This window comes from Geotrypetes seraphini, chromosome 5 (genome assembly GCF_902459505.1).
Source record: "Geotrypetes seraphini chromosome 5, aGeoSer1.1, whole genome shotgun sequence".
Lineage (NCBI taxonomy): Eukaryota > Metazoa > Chordata > Amphibia > Gymnophiona > Dermophiidae > Geotrypetes > Geotrypetes seraphini.
This window is the reverse complement of record NC_047088.1, coordinates 236,367,261-236,381,430: the sequence shown is the minus strand read 5'-3', so window position 1 is coordinate 236,381,430 and position 14,170 is coordinate 236,367,261. Positions and strand designations below refer to the sequence as shown.

The 14,170-nt window shown below is 43.7% G+C and overlaps 1 protein-coding gene across 13 annotated transcripts in view; it reads left to right on the top strand.

Annotated features, from left to right (window-relative positions):
- The window catches only part of R3HDM1 (R3H domain containing 1), a 288,043-nt gene that overhangs the window by 88,109 nt on the left and 185,764 nt on the right, over nucleotides 1–14,170 (top strand). For all 13 annotated transcript variants that reach the window (XR_004539395.1, XR_004539394.1, XM_033943916.1 and 10 more), the window contains 2 exons: nucleotides 3,718–3,777; nucleotides 3,882–4,022. Coding sequence is in view for 11 of the 13 variants with exons in the window: in XM_033943916.1 (XP_033799807.1) it covers nucleotides 3,718–3,777; nucleotides 3,882–4,022 (201 nt within the window). In the remaining 2 variants the exon portion in view is untranslated. The remainder of the gene's footprint in view (nucleotides 1–3,717; nucleotides 3,778–3,881; nucleotides 4,023–14,170) is intronic.

Below are 14,170 nucleotides of genomic sequence, written 5' to 3'. Positions count from 1 at the left end.
AGCAGATAAAGACCTGACTGTCCGTCCTGTCTGCCCAACAGTTGTACTCCATTATTAGTTCATGATTAAACCAACAATGAATGTGGTATAATATCTGATCCTGATTTTTGGGACACAGACCATAGAAGTCCATCCAGCACTATCGTTATGTTCCAGCTACTGGAGTTGCCATAAAAGTCCACTCCAGCCTGTCCTGATTCGTCTTACCATGGTACACAGACTGTAGAAATACACCTGCTATTGTCCTTGCATTCTGACTACTGGGGTTGCTGTCTAAGGGCTAGATGCACTAAAGATACTGACTTGATCGCTGCTGGCTAATTCTCCAGCAGTGATCGATGTGCTATCAAGTTTGCATGTAAATGATTTGCACGGAGGTAACACAATTACCAACAGGCCTAGCCCAGTCAGTTTTTATGATCGCTAAAACCCTATTTGGAATAGCCAAGTGATGTTAGTGCTAATTTGCATGGCCAGATCAGAAAATGGATGATCAAGGGGAAAAACACGCGGTGGACCATTTTGTGCATCGGGTCGGTAACAGCGATCATTGCTGAAGCTGACATCTAAGCACCACTCAACATAATATTCATGAATTCCTTTAAATGTTTTTTAAATGTTTAAATGTTTTTATTAAAGATTTGCAAAAACAAAGTAACAAAAAACCATGACAAAAATACAATGCAGAGTGAACAACAAGCAGGGAAATCCCCCACCCCCAAATACATATCATCAATCCTGCTAAACAAAAAGTATCTCTATAACAAGTAGCTCATGTATTCATAGTTCAACTATGTGCATGTGATGTGAGATCAGACCAAAATGGTTCCCAAATAGCACAAAATCTTTGTCCCTTTGCAGAGTCAAGTTCTTGTTGGCCACAATGTTCCAGAGACGCTTGGAGGAGGGTGAATAGTGGAATGCCTCAAGGATCTGTACTGGAACCAGTGCTATTTAACATATTTATAAATGATCTGAAAATTGGAATGATGAGTGAGGTGATAACATTTGAAAATGATAATCCCTACGACAGGCTCAGTCTCTGGCAGTGTTCAAGGCCCAGTTAAAAGCCCACCTCTTTGAGAGTGCTTTTGACTCCTAACTCCTCTCACCTTGGGTTCTGCATCCCCAACCCTTTATGTCAGGGGTGCCCACAGTTTTTTGGCTTGCGAGCTACTTTTAAAACGACCAAGTCAAAATGATCTACCAACAATAAAAATACTAAACATATACCCCCTCTTATACTGTGGTGCGCTAGCCAATTTAGCGTGCTCCCATTGTATTCTATGGACGTGTTAGCATTTAGTGCACACTAAATCAGCTAGCGCGCCTTAGTAAAAGATCCCCATATTTATTTATATATATGTCCTCCAGACCTCGCTCCATTCCCCAACCAACATCTCTCTCTGTCCTTCCAGCTTTTCTTTCTCTCTCCTCCACCCCTATTGGCAACATGTCTCCCTCCTCTGTTCTGATCTTGCAACTCTTTATTCTTCCTCAGGGTCTCTCCCCTTCTGTCTCTTCTGTCTCATAGTCCAATATCTGCCCCCTCTCTTCTGCCTCCCCTTTGTTTCAGGTTTCTCCCTCTCTATCTTTCTTCTGCTAACATTTTGAGTCCTCCCACCTTTGGTCCAGATCTTTGTGTCTCTCACTCTCTTTGTCTTCCCCCTCCCCAGGGCCTGGCATCTCTCTCTCCTCAGTTCAGAGTGTTTCAACCTCTCTAAGCCCTCTAGTAGTCCAGGATCTGCCTTGTCTTCCCACTCCCTTTTTGTTCAAGGCTGCTTTCCTGCCCCTCCTCAAGGTCCTGTTGTCTCTTCTCTCTCCCCCCCTCCCCGATCCAGCGTCTCTAAGGCAATCTCCCTCCTGCCGGGGCCTTCGCAAAGGGCTCAATTTTACCCTGACATGTGGGACCTTATCTCTGCTGCTTTCCTCAGACTGGATCATCGAGCTGCTTCCCTTAGACTGGATCCCTCACCTCCGTTCTTCCCTCTGGGCCTACCACAGTTGAAAGTTCATTACGGCAGCCTGCAGAGCGAGCGTAGCATACTGCCATCAGCTTCTGTAGCACGTTCCCTCTGCCGTGGTCCCGCACCTCCTCTGACGTTGGGGGCGGGACAGCGGCAGAGGGAACGTGCTACAGAGGCTGACGGCAATCTGCTACGTTCGCTCTTCAGGCTGCCATAATTCCACTACTTTAAAGGTGAGACAGTAACCGGGGGAATGCTAGGGAGAACATTGGCTCTGCGAGCTACCGGCGTTGCCTTTGCAATCGACCGGTAGATCGTGATCGACGTTTTGGGCACCCCTGCTATATGTCATGTTTGTCTGTCCAAGTTAAGTGGTGGCTCTGTAATAGAGAATGACATGGGGACAAATTTTTTCCCGTCCCAGCGGGAACTCATTTTCCTGTCCCATCCCGGTGAATTCTTTTCCTGCCTTTGCCCCATTCCTGCAAGCTCCATCCTCATCTGCACAAGTCTCAAACATTTCAACCACAAATCAACAAAACAATACAAAAATCATTTGGGGGTCATGGGAAACTTAAGACAGGTTCGAAAATTCTTCAACAGAAAACAATTCCAGCTCTTGGTCCAGTCCCTAGTCCTAGGTCTTCTAGACCAGTGATTCCCAACCCTGTCCTGGAGGAACACCAGGCCAATCGGGTTTTCAGGCTAGCCCTAATGAATATGCATGAGAGAGATTTGCATATGATGGAAGTGATAGGCATGCAAATTTGCTTCATGCATATTCATTAGGGCTAGCCTGAAAACCCAATTGGCCTGGTGTTCCTCCAGGACAGGGTTGGGAACCACTGTTCTAGACTACTGCAACATACTCTATCTCCCCTGCCCCACAAGCATGATAAAACAACTACAAACTGTTAAAAACACGGCACTAAGACTTATCTATGCACTGAGAAAACATGACCACATAACGGCTGCATACCTAGATTCACACTGGCTACCAATACAAGCTAGAGTACAATTCAAATTCTACTGCCTACTATTTAAAACCATAAACGGAGACAGCCCAGCCTACCTAAACAACCGCCTAATCCAAACTACCTCAACCAGACACAGGAGAACGCACAAACCGTTCACTCATCCCCCAATCAGAGACGTCAAACGAAAAAAACTGTACGACGGCCTTCTAGCCACTCAAGCAGCAAAACTAGACTACCAACTCTCCAATTTACTGATAACGACTACAGACTACAAATCGTTTAGAAAAGAAATAAAAACCATCCTATTCAAGACATCCTTGAAGACAAACTAACACCACAAGACTAATCCCTTAATCCCAATTCTCTGTAGCAAATCACTCTACTACTCAATTCCTCTGGAAATGGCCAGATAACTTCTTTTGTAATCTGCCTTGAACTGCAAGGTATTGGCGGAATATAAATCACTAATGTAATGTAATGTTAAGGGAATGGGGCAGGAACAAGGACAGGAACAAAACTCACGGGGACGGGGAAATTAAGTTCCTGCAGTGACGGGGGACAAATTTGTCCCTGTGTCATTATCTACTCTATAACATCCCCTGCAAACCTAAGTTCTAGACAGTAACAGAACCCAGTTCTCAATGCCAGTATACACTGTTACTGACATCCCAGGCTGGCTCTATGTACACATTGTAGTCATACTTTTATGGGCAGACTCTCTTAAAATGTTAATTTCATAGACATATATATATATTTTCTTTTGCTTTTTTTAGGGACAGAATGATGCTGCTGAAGTTAGAACAGGAAATTCTAGATTTTATTGGTACTAATGAGTAAGTTCTACATCTATGTTAAAAAAATAAAAAAGGTGTAGATTCAAATAACTTGCAAATCTTGTTTCGCTAACTTTTTTTCCTCCCTCCCCTTTATTTTTAAGAATCCAGCGTAAAAAGTTTCCTCCAATGACATCTTACCATCGAATGCTCTTGCACAGAGTAGCTGCCTACTTCGGATTAGATCATAATGTTGACCAGAGTGGAAAATCGGTTATAATAAACAAAACAAGCAATACTAGAATGTAAGTGTGAAAGTTTTGTTGGGGGAGGGGGGGTTTGTCTACTTATATCTACCCCTCCCAAAAAACTCCAGCGTTCATCTCCTCTTAAACATATTCCTTTTATTTTTTAAATTTTAGAACATAAGAATAGCCTTATTGGGTCAGATCAATAATCCAACTAGCCCAGTAGCTTCTCTCCCTGGCTCCCTGTACACCGGCAGCAAAAAAAACAAACCACCCCAAACACAACAAACCTGTGACTCTCCTACGTCGGCCCCTTCCACCTCCTGGGGTGGTCTACCAGCCAGTTGGAAGCTTCCTGCACGCAGCGCTGCTCCGGAAACCTTCTTGCCGTCGAGTCCTTCCTTCTGATGTAACTTCTGGACTGCTATACGTGTGTCCTTGGTATGTGGATCTAGTACACCTTCAAGTGGACGAATATCTCTGGTTCCAGGTGTATCCAGAGTTGCTCACATGGGCCAATTGCTCTAGATCTGGGTTGCTTCAGTCTTACTGCATGACTCTTGAGCATGTGGCACTAGCCAAGATAGGATATTCCAAAGTGGTCATTACCACCCTACTGAAGGCCAAGAAACCATCTATAGTTCTAATGCAGTAAGGAGAATCTGGAGCCCAACAAAGCCCCAGTATTGACAGTGCTGGCCTTCCTTCAAGAGTGCCTGGACAAGGAATCAATAGTGGTGTCCTTTAAGGTACGGATGGCAGGTCTGGCTTGCTTTAGAGGTTGAGAGAAGCGAGTCTCCCTGGCTGCTCACCCAGCCATTATTAGATTCTTAAAAGAAGCCCTGCAGCTCAGGCCGCTGATCTGAGATCCCTTCCCTTCCTGGAATCTCAACATTGTGTTTGAGGGTCTTCGGAGGTCCCCGTATGAGCCTTTGGAGGAAGCTTCTTTCATGGATCTTACGATCAAAGTGGTGTTCCTAGTCGCAATTACCTCAGCCAGAAGAGTTTCAGAATTACAAGCTTTGTCGTGCAGGGAACCATTTCTGAGGATCATGGAAACGGGAGTGAACTTACATACAGTGCCTTTTTGCCAAAGGTTGTTTCAGCATTTCATATCAACCTGGAAGTCAGGCTACCAGCCTTTCAATCTACGGGTTCTAAGAAGAATGACAAGACTTTAAAGCTGCTGGACCTCTGCAGAGTTCTCTTGCCTTTCCTGAAAGTGACTAATGAGTTTCATCTGTCAGACCATCTCTTCGTCCTAACCAAAGACTCAACCTGAGGCAGACCAGCCTCCAAGGCCACCATTTCCTGGTGGATTTGGACAGCGATCTCCTCCACCTACATTGTCTGCGGCAAACAACCATCTGTGTCATTGAAAGCACATTTCGACCAGAAGAGTAACCTCCTCTTGGGCAGAATTGAGGGTGATACCTCTGGAGGAGATATGTAGATCTGTAACATGGTCTTCCCTACACACTTCCACTAAATTCTGTACGGTGGATGTGGCAACGCATGAGGATTCTGTTTTTGGATCCTCTCTCTCCCACCCGGGACTTAGGGGACTGCCTCAAAGTTTAAGCATACAATTCCTTTTGCATAGGAAAAAGAAATTAAGTTCTTACCTTGATAATATCTTTTCTAGTAGATAGGAATGGTATGCTGAACCCCCTCCCCCACTGCCTGATAATTTCTGATAAGCCTGTTTCTACCTTATGCTTCATGGTCCTCTCCATAACTAAGACTTCTCTGCCAGTCAGACTATGGGTTGAGAATCATTTTGTAAATAGAATCTAAAGAGATAATTGATCTTGACTAATATTCAAACTGTTTCTTTATTTGATGTGTTTTATTGTTCAAGGGTAATGTTCGTTCATTTATATATTACAGTTTCATTATTGACTGTTATAATGTTATATGAGCAGATTAGAACCTTAGTTTCTGGGAGTTCCCTGTGTCCCTCCTTCTCCTGTCTTTTACTCTTAGAGTTCTTGCATGCTTTGGAACAAACTGAAGGGAACAACAGATTCCTGGGAGAAGGAGGAGGTTTCAAAAGCTGTGATTGACATCTTTCTGCATTATGCTTGTGAGAATGGACAGAGTACCCTAAGATTCAGCATACCACTCCTTTCTACTGGAAAAGATATTATCAAGGTAAGACCCCGATCTATTTTTATAGTAGGTAGCATTTGTTCAGATAGTACCTGGCATACTGTAGTAAAATAACATCTCACGGTTTCCATAGGGGGACTCTTAGCATCTCGAGGAAAATTAACCATCCTCAGATTTGTACACTTCACCCTCCCCATTCGCGGTTTCTACACTCGCGATTTCACATAATTGTGATTTTTTTCTGGGGAGGGGGAAAATTTTAAAAAACATATTTTTTACCTCCCTGCCGCCTTCACCTGGTGGTCTAGAGGGCTTTCAGGGCAGGATCAATCTTCCTACGCTCCTGCCCCGTGTAGATCGCCATGAGGAAATGGCTGTAGGGAGTTCCCGTCGTAGTCTCGAGAGACTACAGGAACTCCCAGCAGCCATTTCCTCATGGCGGTCTGCACGGGGCAGGAGTATAGGAAGATCGCTCCTGCCCCGAAAGCCCTCTAGACCACCAGGTAAGGCTGGGAAGGAGGCGGGGGTGGGTCAGAGCCGGATAATCATGGTTTTTTGCCATTCGCGGTCCGGCTCTGCCCGTATCCCCCGCGAGTAACGAGGGAGAAGTGTACTTCTTAAAGAATTTTCATCTCTTTTTATCATCTGAGTTGTTTGTATATGATCCATTTTTTGCTACATATTATCCATGATTGTTATAACAGGTTTAACTTCTTCCACATGTTTTTCTAGTTGTAGCATTCTCAATTCAACACCTTTGGTTTGGGAAGATAAATTATTCACTACTAAGTGAATGGATTTAACTAGATCAGAGATTGCACACCTCAAGGATTGTTTCAATAGGCTTCATAAATAGTGCTTCTGGTAGACTCAAAAAAATGTTTAGCTCACCTCCTTCCTGGCCTTCAGCCACCTTATGCACCAACAGGTTTTCTCTCCTCTAAAGATTTTAATATTTTTTCCAAGTATACAAACACTTGGCAAATAAAGTTTGATAGTGTTGCCAAAAAGGAAGCATAACTAACACACAGTTAGTAAAATGAGCCTCAGATACTCAAGCAGGGCTTAAAAGTCACAGCTAAGTCAGAAAGCCATATATGGCTCAAAGGTGTTAAATCAAAGACTCCTCAAGCTGATCGGGGGGGGGGAGCGCAGTAAAAAAACTCAAATGATAATTATCTATTGAGAAAAACTTGGCTTCTAACCGACCCAAAGGCAGTTCAGATGCTTCCAGTGACTCACACTGAAAAACTGGATGTAGTAATCTCAACAAAAGTTCATAAAAAAAACTCTTAGCTTAGAAAAGCATCACATCTTCCTCTGGGATCCAAGTCGGTGCTCAAATCACACTGTCTCACACAAACAATTGTAATCCAATTTTGAGCGACAGAGCAGCTCACAGTCCTTCTCTCAATAACAGCCTTGTTTCGCCAAAAGTCCGCTGCTTCAGGAGAAAAGGATAAGAAAAACGGAAATCCCGCTGAAACAAAAACAGTTTAAGATACTACAATCATTACCCAAGAGAGACGCATGGATTTATACTGTTCCCCAACACACCAATCAGGTCAAGTGACCTGTAACTGATGATGTAAGAGCAGCCCCAACAGGAAATGGAGAAGCTAGTTACTCAATTGCAGGAGTTCTACCACTTCTAAACCCAAAAGCATTTCAATCAAAAAAAGGCTAGCCATTCAACAGAACTGTTTAATCCATTGGGCTCCATAGATTGTAATTTAAATATCCAGAATTGTTCACATTGTCTTAGTTTCCTTTTGAAATCCCCCCTCTCTTACCCAATATATACTATTCAATAATAATAAATCTTAAATCAGAAAACTTATGACCAAAAGAGACACAGTGTTGACCCATAGGAGCTTCCATTCTCTTATTGTTGATACACGACCTGTGCTCAATCACCCAAGTGTTGAATGCTCTAGAAGTTTGTTCCACGTAAATTCGATCACAGGGACATATTGCTACATAGATCACTCCTACTGAGTCACATGTAGTTTTATGTTGTAGCATCATTTTAAAATTTGTTCTGTCTCATTGAAACGTATGACCTTCCTCTGTGACTACACAAATTGAACAATGATTGCACATTCTGTGTCCCCCGTCTCTTCCTTTTTTATGGACCATACATCTGCCTTATTTAACATGTAAGCTAAATTTGTATTTCTCGAGTGACTGAGCACAGGTCGTATATCAATAAGAGAATGGAAGCTCCTAAGGTTCAACACTGTGTCTCTTTTGGTAATAAGTTTTCTGATTTAAGATTTATCATTATTGAACAGTATATATTAAAAACATAGAAACATGATGGCAGATGAAGGCCAAATGGCCCATCCAGTCTGCCCATCTGCAGTAACCATTATCTCTTCCTCTCTCTAAGATATCCCACGTGCCTATCTCGGGCTTTCTTGAAATCAGACAGTCTCTGTCTCCACCACCTCTACCTGGAGACTGTTCCACGTATCTACCACCCATTCTGTAAAAAAGTATTTCCTTAGATTACTCCTGAGCCTATCACCTCTTAACTTCATCCTATGCCGTCTCATTCCAGAGCTTCCTTTCAAATGAAAGAGACTGGACTTGTGCGCATTTACTCCATGTAGCTATTTAAACGTCTCTATCATATCTCCCATCTCCTACCTTTCCTCCAAAGTATACAAGTTTTATCAAGTTTATTATGAAATTTGATTTATCGCCTATTCAAAATTCTAAGCGATGTACAATTAATAAAAAATTACAGAGTTGGGGGAAACAGACATAACTAATAAAAACTAATATTATTAAACATATTAAAATTCAGCATATGCATACAAAGTCAAACATAAGGAGAGTTAAAGAAGAAATACAATTAGGTTGTAAAAGAAACAATTAGGGTAAAAAAACATTGGGAAAGGGAAGAGACAAATTATAAGAACATAAGAAGTTGCCTCCGCTGAGGCAGACCAGAGGTCCATCTCGCCCAGCGGTCCGCTCCCGCGGCGGCCCATCAGGCCCATTGCCTGAGCAGTGGTCCCAGACTATCCCTAAACCTACCTCTACTCCTATCTGTACCCCTCAATTCCTTTATCCTCTAGGAACCTATCCAAACCTTCTTTGAAGCCTTGTAACGTGCTCCGGCCTATCACAGCCTCCGGAAGCGCGTTCCATGTATCCACCTCCCTCTGGGTGAAAAAGAACTTTCTGGCATTTGTTCTAAACCTGTCCCCTTTGAATTTCTCCGAGTGCCCCCTTGTACTTGTGGTTCCCCATAATCTGAAAAATCTGTCCCTGTCTACCCTTTCTATACCCTTCAGGATCTTGAAGGTTTCTATCATAAGAACATAAGCAGTGCCTCTGCCGGGTCAGACCAGAGGTCCATCCCGCCCAGCAGTCCGCCCCCGTGGCGGCCCAACAGGTCATGACCTGCCTTAATCACCAGAAGGGGCCCCCTTGCCCCCTAGGTTTCTCATCGAAGTCCTATCTTCCCATCAATGTCCTAACCCTCCAGCCTTGCACCTGCACAACCTGGTGAGCTGTCTATACTTATGCAACACCCCAGCACCTCCCTCAGTACCCCACGATCCCCTTTTCCCTCAGGAATCTGTCCAATCCCTGTTTGAATCCCTGTATTGTACTCTGCCGGATCACTTCCTCCGGGAGCGCATTCCATTTGTCCACGACCCTTTGGGTGAAGAAAAACTTCCTTGCATTTGATTTGAACCTATCTCCCTTCAGTTTCTCTGAGTGCCCCCTCGTACCTGTCGTCCCTTTTAGTCTGAAGAACCTGTCCCTGTCCACCCTCTCTATGCCCCTAAGTATTTTGAAGGTCTCTATCATATCCCCCCTGAGCCTCCTCTTTTCCAGAGAGAAGAGCCCCAGTTTATCCAGCCTCTCAGCATATGGGCAGTTTTCCAGCCCTCTTACCAGTTTCGTTGCCCTCCTTTGGACTCTCTCTAGAACTGCCATGTCCTTCTTGAGGTGCGGCGACCAATATTGAACGCAGTATTCCAGATGTGGGCGCACCATCGCATCATGTCTCCTCTAAGTCTCCGCTTTTCCAGGGAGAACAGCCCCAGCTTTTTCAGTCTGTCAGTATATGAGAGGTTTTCCATTATTAAAAAATTGTGGATAAGTTAAGGGCATAAGCAATTCATTTAATCCTTGAATGCATTGAGATCTTTAAGTCTGTCCCCATATACCTTATGACGAAGACCATGCACCATTTTAGTAGCTTTTCTCTGGGCCGTCTCCATCCTTTTTATATCTTTTTGCAGGTGTGGCCTCCAGAATTGTACACAATATTCTAAATGAGGTCTCACAGAGTCTTATACAGGGGCATCAATACCTCCTTTTTCCTAATGGCCATACCTCTCCCTATACACCCTAGCGTCCTTCTAGCTTTCGCTGCCACCTTTTCAACCTGTTTGGCCATCACCACATACAATCACACCCAAGTCCCACTGTTCTGTCGTGCACATAAGTTCTTTACTCCTTAAACTGTACTATTCCCTTGGGTTTTTGCAGCCCAAATGCATGGCCGAGCATTTCTTAGCATTACATTTTAGCTGCCAAATTTCAGACTATTCTTCAAGCTTCGCTAGGTCTTTGTTGAGAGAAGGACTGTGAGCTGCTCTATCGCTCAAAGTTAGATTACAATTGTTTGTGTGGGACAGTGTGGTTTGAGCACTGACTTTGATCCCAGAGGAAGATGTGTTGTCAGCTTTTCTGAGCTAAGTACAAAAGGAGCTTTTTTTGTGAACTTTTGTTGAGATTACTACGTCCAGTTTTTCAGTGTGAGTCACTGGAAGCATTTGAACTTATTATGCTCTGCCTTCGGGTAGGTTAGAAGCGCAGGTTTTTCTCAATAGATAATTATCATTTGAGCTTTTTACTGTGCTCCCCCCCCTCCCCCCGTCGGGTAAAGGAGTCTGTGATTTACAACCTTTGAGCTCTTTATGGCTTTCTGACTTAGAGAATGACGCAGGGAAAAAATTTGTCCCCATCACTGCCCCATCCCCACGACCACCGTCCCCGCCCTGTCACCACTGTCCCCGCTGCATCCCCGTCCCCGCAACCACTGTCCCCGCAGCATCCATACAAGCCTCAGTACTGCAATATTTAGCTTATTTCTTCCTTATAAATCAAAGTTCTGGCTGCTGAACTTGAGAAAGAGATGTTCAGCTGGCAGGGCTTTGTTTATAAATTTTTATCAACATAACTAATATACTACTTTATCCTAAAGTAAAAAAAAACAAAATAAATATAAATATACCTTTGTTGTGTAGTGACATATCCTCATCTTCTCATTCATTTCCTTCCATCCACAGTGTGCCTTCTCTGTCTCTTCCATATGATCTGTTACTGTGCCTCTCCCTCCACCCCCACCTCAATTGGTCTGCCACCCATCTTCTTCCCTTCACCTCCCCCATAGTCTGGAATCTCTCTGTTCCCCAGTTCCCTTCAGCTTCTCTTCCTCCGAACCCCACCTTCCCCAGTTCCCTTCAGCTTCTGTTCCTTCCCACCCCACCTTCCCCAGTTCCCTTCAGCGTCTGTTCCTCCCCACCCCACCTTCCCCAGTTCCCTTCAGCGTCTGTTCCTCCCCACCCCACCTTCCCCAGGTCCCTTCAGAGTCTGTTCTTTCCACCCCACCTTTCCTCCCTTTCTCCCTCCCTGCTCCTTACCTTTGTGGCAGGCAATTTTTCTTAAAGTGCTTTTTACCAGCAGCCAGAGCGTTGAAATCGCATGTGGCTGCAGGAAAGGTCGTCTCTGATGCAACTTCTGGTTGTGTCAGAGATAACCTTTATGGCAGCCACACGCAATTTCAATGCTCTGGCTGCTGGTAGAAAGCACTTTTAGAGAAATTGCCTGCCACAAAGGTAAGGAGCAGAGAGGGAGATGCTCAGGCAGCGGTCTCAATCGGGCTCAGGCGGCAATTGGGTGGCAGCAATCAGGAGGGAAGGAGGGAGGGAGATGCTTGGGCGGTGGCAGCAATTGAGCAGTGGCTATCAGTATGGAGGGAGGGAACGTAATCGGTGACCACGCACGTTCCCTCCCTTCACTGTGGAGACAAGGCCATTCACCGCTCCACGGGTGAATGACCACTTCTTTTCTCTCCCCTGTTTCGGCGGGTTAGCCGCAGTTAACAGCCACCGTGTCATTCTCTACTGTGAATTTTAAGCCCTGCTTGAGTATCTGAGGCTCATTTTACTAACGGTGTATTAGTTCTGCTTCCTTTTTGGCAACACTGTCAAACTTTAATTTGCTAAATGTTTGTATACTTGGAAAAAATATTAACATCTTTAGAGGAGAGAAAACCATAAGTAAATATTTTCCTATCCTCCATTCATATTTATCCTATTCCCTCTTTTCCCAGAGTTCTCTTCAAACTGAAAATGGCGATCTCTATTTATGTTTGCTTTGAAATATGCTTTGAAATATGTAAAAGTCCACAGACAAACAAGAACACATCACCAGACAGAACTGAATTCCCTGCCTCTTTTCAAACTAGCTCTATTTCTATAACAAAGGCAGACATTTCTTTCTAGTTCAATCTCTTTTCAGTCAACATGCCGGACTAGTAGAACCTCATTCGCTGAAAGTGTGAATATATCATATATCATGGTTTGTGTCCCATTCAAAGCACGGCTATTAATTACTAATCACAGAGATGTTTCACGTTTCCAATCTCGGTAGTCAGCCCATCAAAATGTTTAAATGTAGCATATATCCCCTCTGTCACCTTTCTTCTAAAATATATATAATAGTTCTTTCTGTAAGTCATACCCAATATGTTTTGACAAAGAACACTAACCATTTTAGTAGCTCCCCTCTGGATAGACTTAGACTCGGCGGTCTTCTCTAATTTTTTAAGGCAGAGCCACTTTGGACCCAAATGAGCTGAAGAACTGCCAAATATCTTCCCATGCAAGGCTGTAACACTGCTGACCGGTGTGGGCCAATGATATCTGCCCCAGCAGCCTACCTTCAAACTTTTTATTAAGTGTATCCTCAAGGAGGTAGGCATTTTAAAGTGCATTCTCCAAATATTGAGAAATGCCTAGTCCTTCAAGCAGGCAGCTTTTTCTCCCATGAGCTTGGATAGAGAGGCAAAGAGTAGCGGAAGAACAGCAGAATGATGATGAGGGCCGCCACAGAGAACTTCAAGGGCTGCTGCCATTGTCCCCCGGGCCTTGCAATGAAGACACTGTAGATAGAGGAACTATCCTTTTTCTTGTTGGCCATTCCTCTTCCTTGTGCACTCAAGCATCTTTATGGCTTTTTTCTGACACTCTGTCTGCCTTTTTGGTCACCTTAAGAACATCAGGTACTGTCATTCCTAGGTCTCACTCTTCTTTTGTACAAGAAGGTGCGCTTGGTTTTATCCAGCCCAAATGTGATTTTTTTAATTTTTTTTTTTTTGGGGGGGTGACTTTTTTTTTACAATTAACTGCTAAATTCAACACTATTCTAAACAATTCAGTCTATCCCTTTTGATCTACCCTGTTGCAGATTTTAGTCTTACCATCTTTCCACAATATCACTTAAAAAATGTTAAAAAGAGCTGAACTAAGGTAATGTGTGGAATAGTCTCTCGATAGAGGTGGTGGAGACAAAGACTGTGTCTGAATTCAAGAAAGCATGGAATAGGCAAGTGGGATTTCTTAGGAAAAGGAGGAGATAATGGATGCTGCAAATGAGCAGATTGGATGAGCCATTTGGCCTTTATCTGCCATCGTGTTTCTAAGGACTACCCTGCGGCACAGCACTGGTAAGGTGCTTGTCCTGAGTGAACTCCATTATCGTTATCCTTTTTCACTTCCTAATCAACTTGTTTCTAACTTTAAGGCTCATACTTGAGGGGCTCATTTTGTGTAAGTGGAGGAGGAGGAGCCTAATGGTTAGTGGTGTGGCCTGGGGAACTGGGTTTGATTCTTACTGCAGCTCCTTGTGACTCTGGGCAAGTCACTTAACCCTCCATTGTCCCAGGTCTAAAGCAAGTTCCTGTATATAATATGTAAACAGCTTTGATATTAACTACAGAAAAGTGACATATCAAGTCCCATCCCTTTTCCTTTTCCCCTTAAGTTGTTTATATGGAAATA